This window comes from Bombus vosnesenskii, unplaced genomic scaffold (assembly GCF_011952255.1).
Source record: "Bombus vosnesenskii isolate JDL3184/JDL3185 unplaced genomic scaffold, Bvos_JDL3184-5_v1.1 scf7180000016274, whole genome shotgun sequence".
Classification (NCBI taxonomy): domain Eukaryota; kingdom Metazoa; phylum Arthropoda; class Insecta; order Hymenoptera; family Apidae; genus Bombus; species Bombus vosnesenskii.
Genome location: NW_022884343.1, coordinates 3,662,223 through 3,674,324, shown reverse-complemented (window position 1 = coordinate 3,674,324; position 12,102 = coordinate 3,662,223). Strand labels below are relative to the sequence as shown.

The 12,102-nt window shown below is 38.2% G+C and overlaps 1 protein-coding gene across 4 annotated transcripts in view; it reads right to left on the bottom strand.

Moving 5' to 3' along the window:
- Nucleotides 1-12,102, bottom strand: part of LOC117242443 (cAMP-specific 3',5'-cyclic phosphodiesterase-like) — a 350,276-nt gene that overhangs the window by 193,038 nt on the left and 145,136 nt on the right. Inside the window, exon 1 of one of the 4 annotated variants that reach the window (XM_033509122.1) lies at nt 345-513. The exons of the other annotated variants lie outside the window; for them this stretch is intronic. Coding sequence (XP_033365013.1) covers nt 345-433 — 89 coding nt within the window. The 5' untranslated portion in view covers nt 434-513. Of the gene's footprint in view, nt 1-344; nt 514-12,102 lie in introns of those variants that run through there. 4 annotated transcript variants of the gene reach the window in all.

Sequence of the window (12,102 nt, the reverse complement as noted above, 5' to 3'; positions counted from 1 at the left end):
TGCAGCAAAACTCGCCCATCGAAGATTCGTCGATTCTTTTCGATTTAAGACAATTTTTCAGTCAAAACATAATACGATCCCGTACATGACAAACATAATAAAACCGACTCGTCACACGACAAAAACACAAACAGAGGCGCAGAAATAACGATCTGAAATTTTCTTGGCTTCGTATCAGTATCCCTAACACGAACGTAATAATTCCTAGCTGTTCGTAATAAAGACATCAGCGCGGCAATTGCGAAGCACGGAAGTAGCTGTTCGACTCTCCAGAGAGCAGTTGCCTGATCTTGATACGAATCGCTGAGAAAAGCTGCAACATCGCTGATTTATGCTCTACTCACCGTATTTCATTGCCAACAACCACCGTCCAACCCCTGCGCCTTCTCTTATCTTTCCTGCGCAACGATTCGGCGATACTCAGCCTTTCCATCCTAAAACTTGTCCTCCACGAATTCTCCAACTGGTCCTTTAAGATCTCCTAGCTTCGAGAAGGATCCTTTCAGCGGCTATTTTCTGCAGATTCTTCATAGCGAAGTCTTACGACCTGGTAGATGCTACTGGACCAGTGTTAGACCAGGTTTGACAAGGTTTGACAGGTTTTGACAAGGTTTGACAGGTTTTGACAGGGTTTGACAGGGTTTGAGAGGGTTTGACAGGGCTTGACAGGGTTGGACACGGTTTGATAGGGTTTGATAGGGTTTGATAGGGTTGGACAAGGTTTGACAGAGTTTGACAGGGTTTGATTCTTGAAATGAAAAGGTTTTCAGTTGATATCGTGGGAAAATAGGGATGGAAGAGCCGAGGACGATGAAATCACGTAAACTGGAATTTCGGCTTCGATGAGTTTGACAGAGTTTGGAGTCGATTCTTCGATAAACAGCAAGGTTGCAGGAAGATGGATCGCGCGTTCGTAAATTTCAGTGAATTTTTCAAAAGTACGACCTATTGTTTAAAATAGAAGCTTTAGTAAATAGAGATCGAGGGATTTGGAGATTTCAAGTGGAGAATTATAATTGGAACGAGTTTGTAGAATTTGCGTTCTGCTGCGTTTAACAAGGTTTGGAATTGATTTTTCACAAATTAATCGAATTAGTAAGTGGAATATACAAATTTTAATGAATTGCTTTATGAGATTTAAACTATACTATGTAGGAGATTTAACAAACAAGGATTTGGGAGATTATTTAGAGCAAAGGATCAGACAAATGGGAACTCTGTTTCTCCATATAATTGGGTTTTGATGTGTTTGATAGGATTCGTAGTTATAGAAATAATCGAATTAAAATTTTCACAAAACGAACATCTTACGGATCCTTCGCTTAACGATTCACCAACCAACACTCAACACTACAAACGTCGCGGTGCTACACTGAACTGAAAACATTAATCAACCAGCACGAAGAAGATCCTTCGGTAGACTTGCGAACCGAAATAAAGAAACAGAGGCTTCACGGCAACGATCACGACTTCTGACGTCTTACGTTTCCTTATCAGCGCCGGAAATCACCGCAGGAACACCGAACACATACGACAGATAAGCATCCGAACTTCGCGACGCACCGCACAAGACTGAATTGTATTTATAGAGCGAGTCGGATTATTTTCAACAGCGTCGCTTTTCTCGCGTACGAACGTCGTTTGTTCGAGGATCTGGTCCTCGTCGTGGGAAATTGTGAAAATTGCGAGAAAACCAGGAATCCTCCTTTCGAATTCACCACGACATACCGTCATTTTCAGAATCACAGTCCCGAACAAAAATCTTTTCTCCTACAAACACAACATTCCCGATCTTTTTTCTCGGCTATGTTCAAATTTCCGCACGTACGACTTTCGCTTTCGAATGAAAATTTCAGACGAAAGTTTCAAAATGAAATAAACGATAGCAGCAGAATTGAATTTCGAGGGAATTCAGAATATTAAATTGCTTCGTAGACCAACTAACAGAATTGACCACCACTGACAAAAATTTTGCGACGTGACATTTTTTATACAGTCGTTGGCACGGCCAAACATCACCGAGGCCCAATTTATCACTCGTACCAACGTCACCGGAATGAATTTTTCTTCCACGCGTCTCCGAAATTTCCAAGGCGACGCAACCAAATTCTAAAGCCACTTCGAATCGAACTTCAGCGGAACAGTTTATCCCAAACTTCAGAAATCTTCTCTTCCGAACACTTGTAGCTTAAGAAGAAACAAGTAAATCTATTTATTTATTGCATTCATTTGTTTTCGAAATTTTATTCCTGGGATTTACAGACGTTTCTACGATAAATTTTAAAGCGCGCTACATTTGGAACGAACCAATTAAATTAGGAAAATTAACGAAGCTGCATTAAAGACACAAATATCTAAAAATCCACAAAATGACAGAAAACCTTCAGAATTCTTAAAATTAATATCCCAAAGAAGATTAATTAGAAATTGTAGAAACTTGAAATTGCACAGAGTCGCAAATGCTACAGAAATTTCCAAAATTCCTATCTCAATGGAGCGAAATAAAAAGTCACAAATACTTCAATTTTTCAGAGACAAAACTACAGAAAACATTCAGAATCGTCGGAATTTATATTTTAACTGCGTTAAATAACAAAAATACGGACATCTAAAATCCTGTAACACGAAATCACTAAAATTTCCGTATCTTGGCTGAACGAAATTAAATTTACAGCAATTTACAGTTGCACGGAGGAAACTTTCCATAGAAAGTACGAAGAATGCAAGGAGAATTCGTCGAAATTTAGAAATTTATCGTCATTGAAATTCCTAAATCCGGAAATGGAAGTGATGGACGGAAATTGTCGTCGCTAGATATTTTATTTGGCAGAAATACAGCGTGACTGTCGCATAACTGTTTCAACTGTCCTTTCGTACGCATGATCGATCGAACACGTGGCGAGATATCGCGATCAACGGCATGTGGGACGATTCAAACGTCCAAACGTCGTGATCTTCGCGCTTTTACCTCTACAGACACGTGTTGCTCGACGAAAAGAGAACGAAACGTTTACAAAATATACGCCAATATCGTGACAAGTGGCGATTAATCCCTGGTAAACTCTGTGCCAGGGATAGCGATTTAACAAATCGTTTCTCGTGCTATTTAATCTCTTTCCCGGCGATTTTTATCTTGATATATGGCTAAAATTGCGACTAAATATACGAGATGAATTATAAACTAAAGCGTAAGTGGAAAAGTTAGAATAACATTTTTTCTCTCCGATAAAAAGATTTTTTAAATTAGATTTAGATGAAAGATTTAGATACACTGGAAGTTACAGTGTCACCATAAAGAAAGTAATTGTACGTGGAAAAAAAAATAGGTAAAAAGTTTGCTATGAAATTTTCTCTTTTAGAAAAAGATTATTAAAAGCGTTATTATAATGTAATACATAGAGTGAGTACAAATTGTACTTAGATACAAAGGATAAATTGGAATTTTAATAGAAGCTAGAAGAGGTTATTTCGCGTCAAAGAGCCGGTTACGAAGTTTTGTCGTTCCAGAGATTCCCGTTCCTATCAAGAACTTGTAGTTTTCGGAATTATTCCATTTCCCGCGCTGGGAACGTTGGAAATCGAAGATGAGAGTAAACGTTGAGACGTTCTGGAAGACTGGAGGATTCGCAATGGCGATCGTCGAATTGTCGAAGACAATTTTAGAATGGTCGAAGAATTTTGGATGTTCGAGACGGAGGAATATTCCACGCCAACCATTCGATAGCCGAAGCCAAGTCACGGTAGAAATGGCGACTAAAAATCGTTTCGTCTACTCTCTGACTGCGTCTTCACTGTGTACATATATTTACGTGTAGGTGCGTGATTTATGGGTTGTTTAATAATAGACTTTGTTTTAATAGATTTATTACTCATCAGAATATTAACTACGTCTTACGTTAAAGAACAGTGTTGATAGAAAATTCGTTTACTAAGTACGATGTAAAATATCGTGAAACACTTCTTTCAAACGTACAACTTTTCATTCGCATTCCGAGTTCAAGAACACGAGTACGTGTCAACTGAGAATTTGATTAAACTCCGTATTAGCTCGTGTTATATAGCCTTCGATATATCAACTTCAGATACAAAAAAATTAGGCAAATTCAAACTTAAACGTTCGAGCAGAGCTGTATTGGCAAATTAAAATATATCGGGGAAAGGAATACATTTCAAGCGAGTCGACGAATATTACGACGTTTTTTTACGAATCGAAGATGTCCCATTTCGAAGTTGCGAATTTCAATTGCCGGAAATTTGACTCCGAAAGGAAAAATTAGCAAGCTAAAGAAATAAGAAATTTCTGAAATAAATTTAGAACACCTGCTCCGAAAATATCTCTTCTATTTAAAAAATGTGCCAGTTCGAAATGTCCACGGTTTGATAGCCGGAAGCCGTGTAGCCAGATGGTCCTTTCCTTCTTCGTTATACTAATAGCGATCCAGTTGGCGAGCGTCCTGCGGCCAGATTATAACAGGTTACGATTCACATTGCGTCAGACACGTGGCTGGCAAGTAGAAAAAGCCGAGATAGCGACGAGAATTTGGCCACCACGGTTCCCGAAATACGGGCCATTATAATTGGCCCCTGGGCGCACCCACGATTTATACGTCGCGGCGCAGAATTTCTTGTTTACAATAAATAATCGGCGACCTGATGACGATCAAGGCGATTCTAAACATAACGCGAAACAGCCAGCTGGTCACGTTCGCGATCGCCGCAAACAAAATGGCCCCTCGTGACTCTCCACCTTCCCTTTTCCCACATTCTTCACGTTTCTTTACGATGTTGTATTTTGGTATTTTACGCACAACGAGACAAAAGCTTTTTCTCACAGGATTCTTTCACCGATTTTTAGAACTTGGAAAAAACATGTTTTTCACGGACTCTTTGGCGTCTATTGGCCTAAATATTGGCCTAAATATATTGGCTAGAATGTTGGATTTTTGTGATAATTATGGCGGATGTATATGCATTCGTGGCGTGACATTCTTTATGGCAATTGCTAGATTTGCAATTTCGTAGATTTCTACAATTTTGTACTTTGATATTTTGCATCGATAAACGTCTGCTTCTTTAAAAATCTTCTTTGCAACAATATTACACGTGAATATAACAGCATAACGATAATGTTGGATTTTTAGTAATTACCGTATGTTTGTATGTAACTATTTATTTATTTATTGCATCTGTCTTCCGTGCATTGCAATTTCGAATATAGTACAAAAGTGTACAAATGGATTACGTCTTCTCATATGTGAATGTTTTAAAATTAAAACATTTTTATGGCACGAGATTATCAACGATACTTGTTAAATTTGGATTTTCGTTAAATTTCTGTTAAATTTGATGTTTTACATCGGGATACAGCTCTCTTTAAGGATGCTTTTAAGAATTTTTCCATCTACTTGCACCATATCGTCATAAACGGTGCCTACTTATTAATTATGCAAGCTATTTAACCGCGAAATTTTCATCGTTTCGTGCAAATTTTTTTTCGAACCAAGAAAAATATTCCTTTCATGGATTTCTTAAGAGATCTTTTAAAGGATTTTCTACGCATCTTCGGAGAAACTTTAACGTCTGAATTCTCTTTTCTGCTCGTCGATTTGCTCTGCTATTTCTATTTTGCGTTTGGGATCGCAAATGATCCATCCGTTTAACAAGAATTTCCTCTAACGAACGAAATTACCGTCTAGTGGTAGCGAAAAATAAGCAGTGAAAAAGAAACGTGCCATGGAACTTTTCACAAGAGAATACGATTAATTAAATGAACCATTAAGCGGTGGTAACAATTTCCTCGCGATTGTAAAAACAGGTCCACAGAAAGACCGAAAAAGAGAACAGCTGCGTATCATTATGGTCTCGAACGAACTGTTTAATCGCGGAATTTCTTTTTCGGTGTTGATACTGAAACCTATTAAGGAGAAACGTTTCCTAAGTACTTGTAAATATTGAGTAAAATACGAAGTATTTTCGCAACGACGCTAGCAAGTGCTTCGTACGTTTACGTAAAGAGCGTGGTCCAGACAATGACAGATAGTTCTATTTTTTCAAGGCAATTCCTCGTGACTGAATGTTAGGAATTCCTGGTTCTTTTTTTTTTTTTTTTTTTTTTTTTTAGAAATATGAATTTAAAAAATATATATATATTTCAGGAAAAGACTGGTATTTAAGTAAGAAATATGGCCGATCCTGCCTCGTAAAAACTGAATTATAGCGACAGTTTACAAAAATAGAAACAAATTATGGTTCCTCTACCGAACGACGACTGAACGTGACATTTCACCCTCTGAACTCTGTATTTTCCAATTTCGATGCGTGAAATGCCACGGAGAGTATCATTGTAGTATCTTTGATTAACTGCGATCAATTGCAAACCGATCTCTTCAATATCCTTTTTTTTTCTTTTACAACAATTATTGTAACTCCGTAAATCCTCCAAAAATAGAGAAAAAAGAGAGCGACATAATATTCATCGATAGTCGAGTAGAAACGTTTCAATTTTCGAGAAAAGACAAATAGATAAAGCGAGTGTGATAAAACGCTGGAAACGAGAAATTCCAACAAATTCGTCGAAATAAAAACTCGACGGTTCTAACGAATCGTCGAGATAAAAGTTCTATAATTACGCGTCTCGTAGAACAATTCTAAATTCGTGTCGAAAAACTCGGTATGTGGGGCACAGCCTTGTCGCGAGAACTGCGCCCGATATTTTGCAACGTAGCTTTTGAACGGTAATACGCATGGACGTAAATTAGGCAAAAGATTGACCCATTTTTCGAAATAACAAAACGTAGACAAAAATAAGATTCGCCCGTATTTCTTATCCTCATCCGACGAATTATGCGAAACTTACGGCCGACACGCGACGGAGAAAAAAAAATACGAAACGTGTCATAATCGCGCCATGGAGAGACCAAGGTAATACGAAGTGCAATTAGTCGACTGTTCTGAAAGTTTGCCAACCAATGTATAATTCATACAAGAACTTTCTTGGGACGTTCCAGTCTATTGGGAAAAATTTGCAACCGCTGATGGCCAGAGATGGCAATTAAATTGAACTTGCAAAGCGTTAAGGGGATTCTTTTTAAAAATGGGAACTTGCGAGAATATCGATTATCGAACAAGATCGCTGCATTCAAAATAGAACGTTTCTGTTCGAAGTAGAATTTAAATCTTCGTTATTGATGGAAAATTATCACTCAGATAAATTATTGAAAAAATAACATTGTAATATCGTATATATAGAGTTTCTGATAATTTGCAATTTTATGAGAAATATGAATTTTCAATGTTAAAGTATCTTCATTTTTGTGAAAAAAAGTTCGTTTGGGGATAAGTCGCGGTTTCAGAATCCTGCGTGCGTCATCTAAACTCTGATGTCGGTAATTCTACGACGATCGCGTGGCGCCATCGGTAGATTCGGGATGAACTGTCTGACACGATACGGTGGTATTCTACTGCCGCGTGGATAATCGATAACGAGCTTCTAAAATATCGATAGAAGATTCTCTCTTTTGAGAAACTATTTTTTCTCGTTCTTTTCTTCGAGTAATTAAAATTACAAAATTAAAAAAATAGCCAATTAAAAAAACAATTTGAAAACGAGTTTTATCTGATTAAAAAGTAACGGAGGCTTCTTTAAAACACACGCATAATCAACAAACGTTCGGTGGAAAAATTTCCAATTAAATTTAACCCAAATGAAAAACAATTTACCGAAACGTATTTAACTTTCATTAAAAAAGCATCTTCCAAAGCTCGTGTATTTTTCAATAATACAAATAAAATTTCGCCAATAAAATCCTCCACGGATACCGCTCCTCGGCGAATAAAAAAGTCCAATTTCCACGAAAACCTCTCTCAAATCGCGCACCCTTCGCCCATAATTCACGACAACCATCGTAAACCACAAACGACCCGAAAATCTACTCGGTAACCCCAGGAATCAACCATCCGTAAGAAACAAAATTATCTTTCGGGTGCCTGATTCACCTTGGAAACGACACCAGAAACTGGTTGCAAGCGAAGCTCGGGGAAAGAGGGACGAGAGACATTTTCCACGAGGAATTTTTCCAGGCGAGTGGCCTCGCGAAACAGCTCGTCGCCAAAAGGAAAGGCAAACGGTTTGGATTCCGAGGCACTTCGCGACTGTTCGCGAACATTAGGATGCAAATGAAGGCCGAATGGCGACGCAGAAGGAAGGGCTGACGGTATTTGCTCGCGCTGACTTCACCCGGTTCGATTCGTTTGCACGAACGAAGGAAGCGCGCGCTAACGCGCCGGACAAACACCGCCAGGTTGCATCCTACGAAATAATTGCTATGAGTTTAATGCTGGAAGCTCGAACGTTTGGTTAATTGTGTGTGAATATTCCTGCCAAGGGACAAAGTTCAGCTAACTATCTGCGCAAGCTGTTTCAACTGGCTTGAGAATGTTTAAGCGCTTTTGGGTTCCTTTGGCACCTGTATATCGATGTTTGCGGGCTTTTCAATGGTACGCGTTGATGTTTCCAAGCTTATACAGTGAATTACGTATGTGCGAATATTCGTTGCAAGTAATGAAATTTGCACGTTAGCGAAGCGAAATCGTTTTAAGCGGTTTGCCATCGACCAGCGTCGCGCGATGGTATTTAAGTGCTGTTAAATACTATGAATTAATATTTCAACGCTTTTGAACGCTGTGTCCCGCTATACGGAAGCGCGAACACGTTTGATGCTTCGTGGTAGAAATTGCTTTATCCAGTTTCGCGATGTTTGGCTGATGCGCGCTCATATTTGCAGACCTTTGAATGCTGTATCGAATGCTTGTATTTGCCAGCTCATACGGCGAATGATGCGTGTGTGAATGATGTGAATGATGTGGTGGAATTTGCAGGTTAGTCGGCTGAAAACGTTTTAGAGGATTACTTACATAATGGTCGAGAGCTCTGTGATTATTACACGTGTGAGCGCTATTAAATGCTGTACATTAATATTTAGATGCTTTTGAATACTGCTGCACGCTAACACGTCGCAGCTTCAAGGTTTGGCTAACTGTACGCGAATGAATATTCATCGGAGCCAACGAAGGGATGAAAGTCTGCTGGCTTTTCCTGGAAAAGTGCAAGTTTATATAAATTCAGGCACTAAGATAGAAATTAACATCGTCTTTTTCTAATTACCACTATACTGTTTTATAAATGAAAAACGAATAAATAGACTATGTTTGATCAATTTTATGCAATAGCCATAAATAAATGGCTTCCTAATGGAAGATTATCTTAAACAACGTTTTCGTCTCAAGAACTGATCTCACCTGGTAGAAGCAAAGCTGCTATTTACATCGGAGAATATAAAACACACACTCGAGTAACCAAAATCCACTTTTTAAAGAATATGCAAGCAAGTTCATCGGTATAACATCGTCTTCCACGTGATCCTACCGGATCATGTCTCTATAGGGAGCGCGCAACTTTCATCAGAATGTACGATTTGCATAATGGCCAGTGGTTTGCCGTGTTGGTCGATTCGTTGAACCTCGAACAGTCGACGAGAGTCGGTGGATATTTCCCAGGCTGGCAAGAGGGTGGACTCGAGTTCGCTTCTTCGAGCTCGCTGCATTCGAATGCATCGCTGATAAGGGCTGGCTGCTCCCCTTTAACGCCCTGCCGGCCACGAAATCGACGAAACGTGACTACGTTGGCAGATGGAATGGAAGAAACTACCATTCTCAATGACGATACTCCCGAATTTCTACTATCTCGTTCAAGGAAACTGGAATATGTAGCGAAATTGAGTAGAAAATAAATGCTTTGGTAGGAGGAATTCCAATTGGATGAGATTTGAATAATACAGTGAGCCGAGCAATTGGGAGATTCTTTTTTCTTCTTTTCGCTTCTACGGAAGATTCTATCGCATCGATGAGGCGAAGCTGTAAGGGCTGACTATATAGCGATAAACGTTGTTTCGATGTCTTGAAAAACTAGCCCAATTTATTTTTATTTCTTCTTGGAAAACAGACATCGATAAATTATTCCTACTTTTCTTAGTTTACTTACGAAAACTCTACGGACAATCATATTTCACAAGAATTCGAAGCTATTTTTCAGCCGTTGTTCAAAAACTACCACTACGACTGCCAATTTGTCTTTGCTTTTTCTTTAAGAAGAGAATTCTAAATTATTTTTCAAAAATTGCTTCGAACTTGCTGGCAAAAGTTTGGATCCTATAACGTTCTCAACCTACTTTTCAGCCCTTCCTGGCAAAAACCACCCTAATTTGTCTCTACTTCTTCTTCAAAAAGAAAACCATCAGAGTACATTCTAAATTATTCCCGAAAGTTCGTGGAAACTTACAAAAATTCATATTCCGCAAACATTGTCAATTCAATTTTCAACCTTTTCTTAAAAACCACCGACAACTTATCTTTAACTTATCTTCTTCAGAAAGGAAACTGTAAATTCTAAATTATTCCCAGAAATTCCTTCAAACTCATTTAAAAAATTGCTATTCTGCAACATTCTCGAGCTAATCCATTCAATTTCTCCGTAATCCCGTTCGATCCTCGCGAAGAAATTACCACCTCGTTGCATCCTTCGAAGTTTCAATGAGAAAGACCGAGTAATCTTCTTCCGGGTGGCGAAAAAAAAAAAAAGGACGTCGGTTTAAGGCCGAAGTAGTAACATCGGGGATGCTCGACCAAGGGGATAGTTAATCGGCGTCACGGGGCACAGGGTGGGGGTGGCCAGGACACATTTCGGGGGCGGTCGATATCACCGGTTGTCAAAGCGCCACTGCGCCGCTACACAATCAAATTTCAGCCGGCTAAAATTGCATTTTGATTCGCAATCGATGCTTATCATACACGTTGTAGCTCAAACGTTTGTCATTTTTCATGGAAGAAGAAGACAATTGTGGATACGTAAAGGGTTGAAGAAACGATTCTCGTGGTTGTGAAAGAATTTGGGATGATTAAATTAATATTTCATTGGAAGAGAAGATTATTTTTGTTGGTTTTGGATTTTGATGGTATTTTTGATGAAATTTTTGCGATTGGGGTCGAAGGACTATAGTTGCTTGTGTAAAAAGTTTCAGTGTTTTGTTGTACTGGGTGTCTAGATTTACGGGTTCGAGGATTAAACTCTATTCGAGTAGTATTTTTTTTTTTTTATAAGGAAAGGATTTTTAAAATTGGAAAGAAATTAAGATCGTTAATGCTCGTGGCGTTTCCATTTAAATTCTTAAAGTTTCAATTTTTAAGTTTCAATCGTGACATCTGTATCTTCGTTATTTTACTCGAGAACAATACAATTTCAAGCGATTTTTCAGTTAATGGAATTCATTTGGAAAGAGCAAATCTCAGGAATCAGGCACTTAAAACATAAAAGAAAGTTGAGTGGAACGAATTCGATTACATCTTAAGGAAGTTAGAATATTGGAAGAGGAAATTGATTTCATAGCGGGGGCCGTTGAACGAACAAATTTCCGTAGAAATTATAAAATCCATTTAGAATTTAAGCAAATTTTCGTTCTCCTTCTCTGTTACCCCAATCGTTTCTTAATAAATTGTCCTAACACTGTAAATTGTAATTATACGAAATTTTGTTGAAGGATGTTGGTTTCAAACGAAAACTCTGGAACTTCGACAATTAATAACAATCTTGCTAGGATGAAAATGAATTCCAAGTGCTCAGCAGGTTTATATCGCGGTAACGAAGGGCGCCTCGTAACGCCAAATTAATTTCAGAGTTTTCAAACTTGCTTTTTGCGTGACCACCTCGAGGAACGCTTTATCGCGAAGTTCACAGCAGAAAACCTTCAACGGGTCAACATTTTGCGTTCTTTTTAGAATATTTCCCACATTTCCTATATTTATTTTTATAATACAATATTTAAATTTCAAACGATTTATATTCTCCAAAAAATATATTGCGTTGCTCTTGTATTTATTACGATACATATCATAGCATTTAAATTGAATGTCAAAAAGCATCGAAATAGTACAAATCTTTCAAAATTGTAATAAATAGCCCAAGGTACTTTCAAATTGAACATCAAGATATCGGAACAAAAGAGATCTCCATAATTATAATAAATAGCCTAAGGCACTTTTAGATTAAAC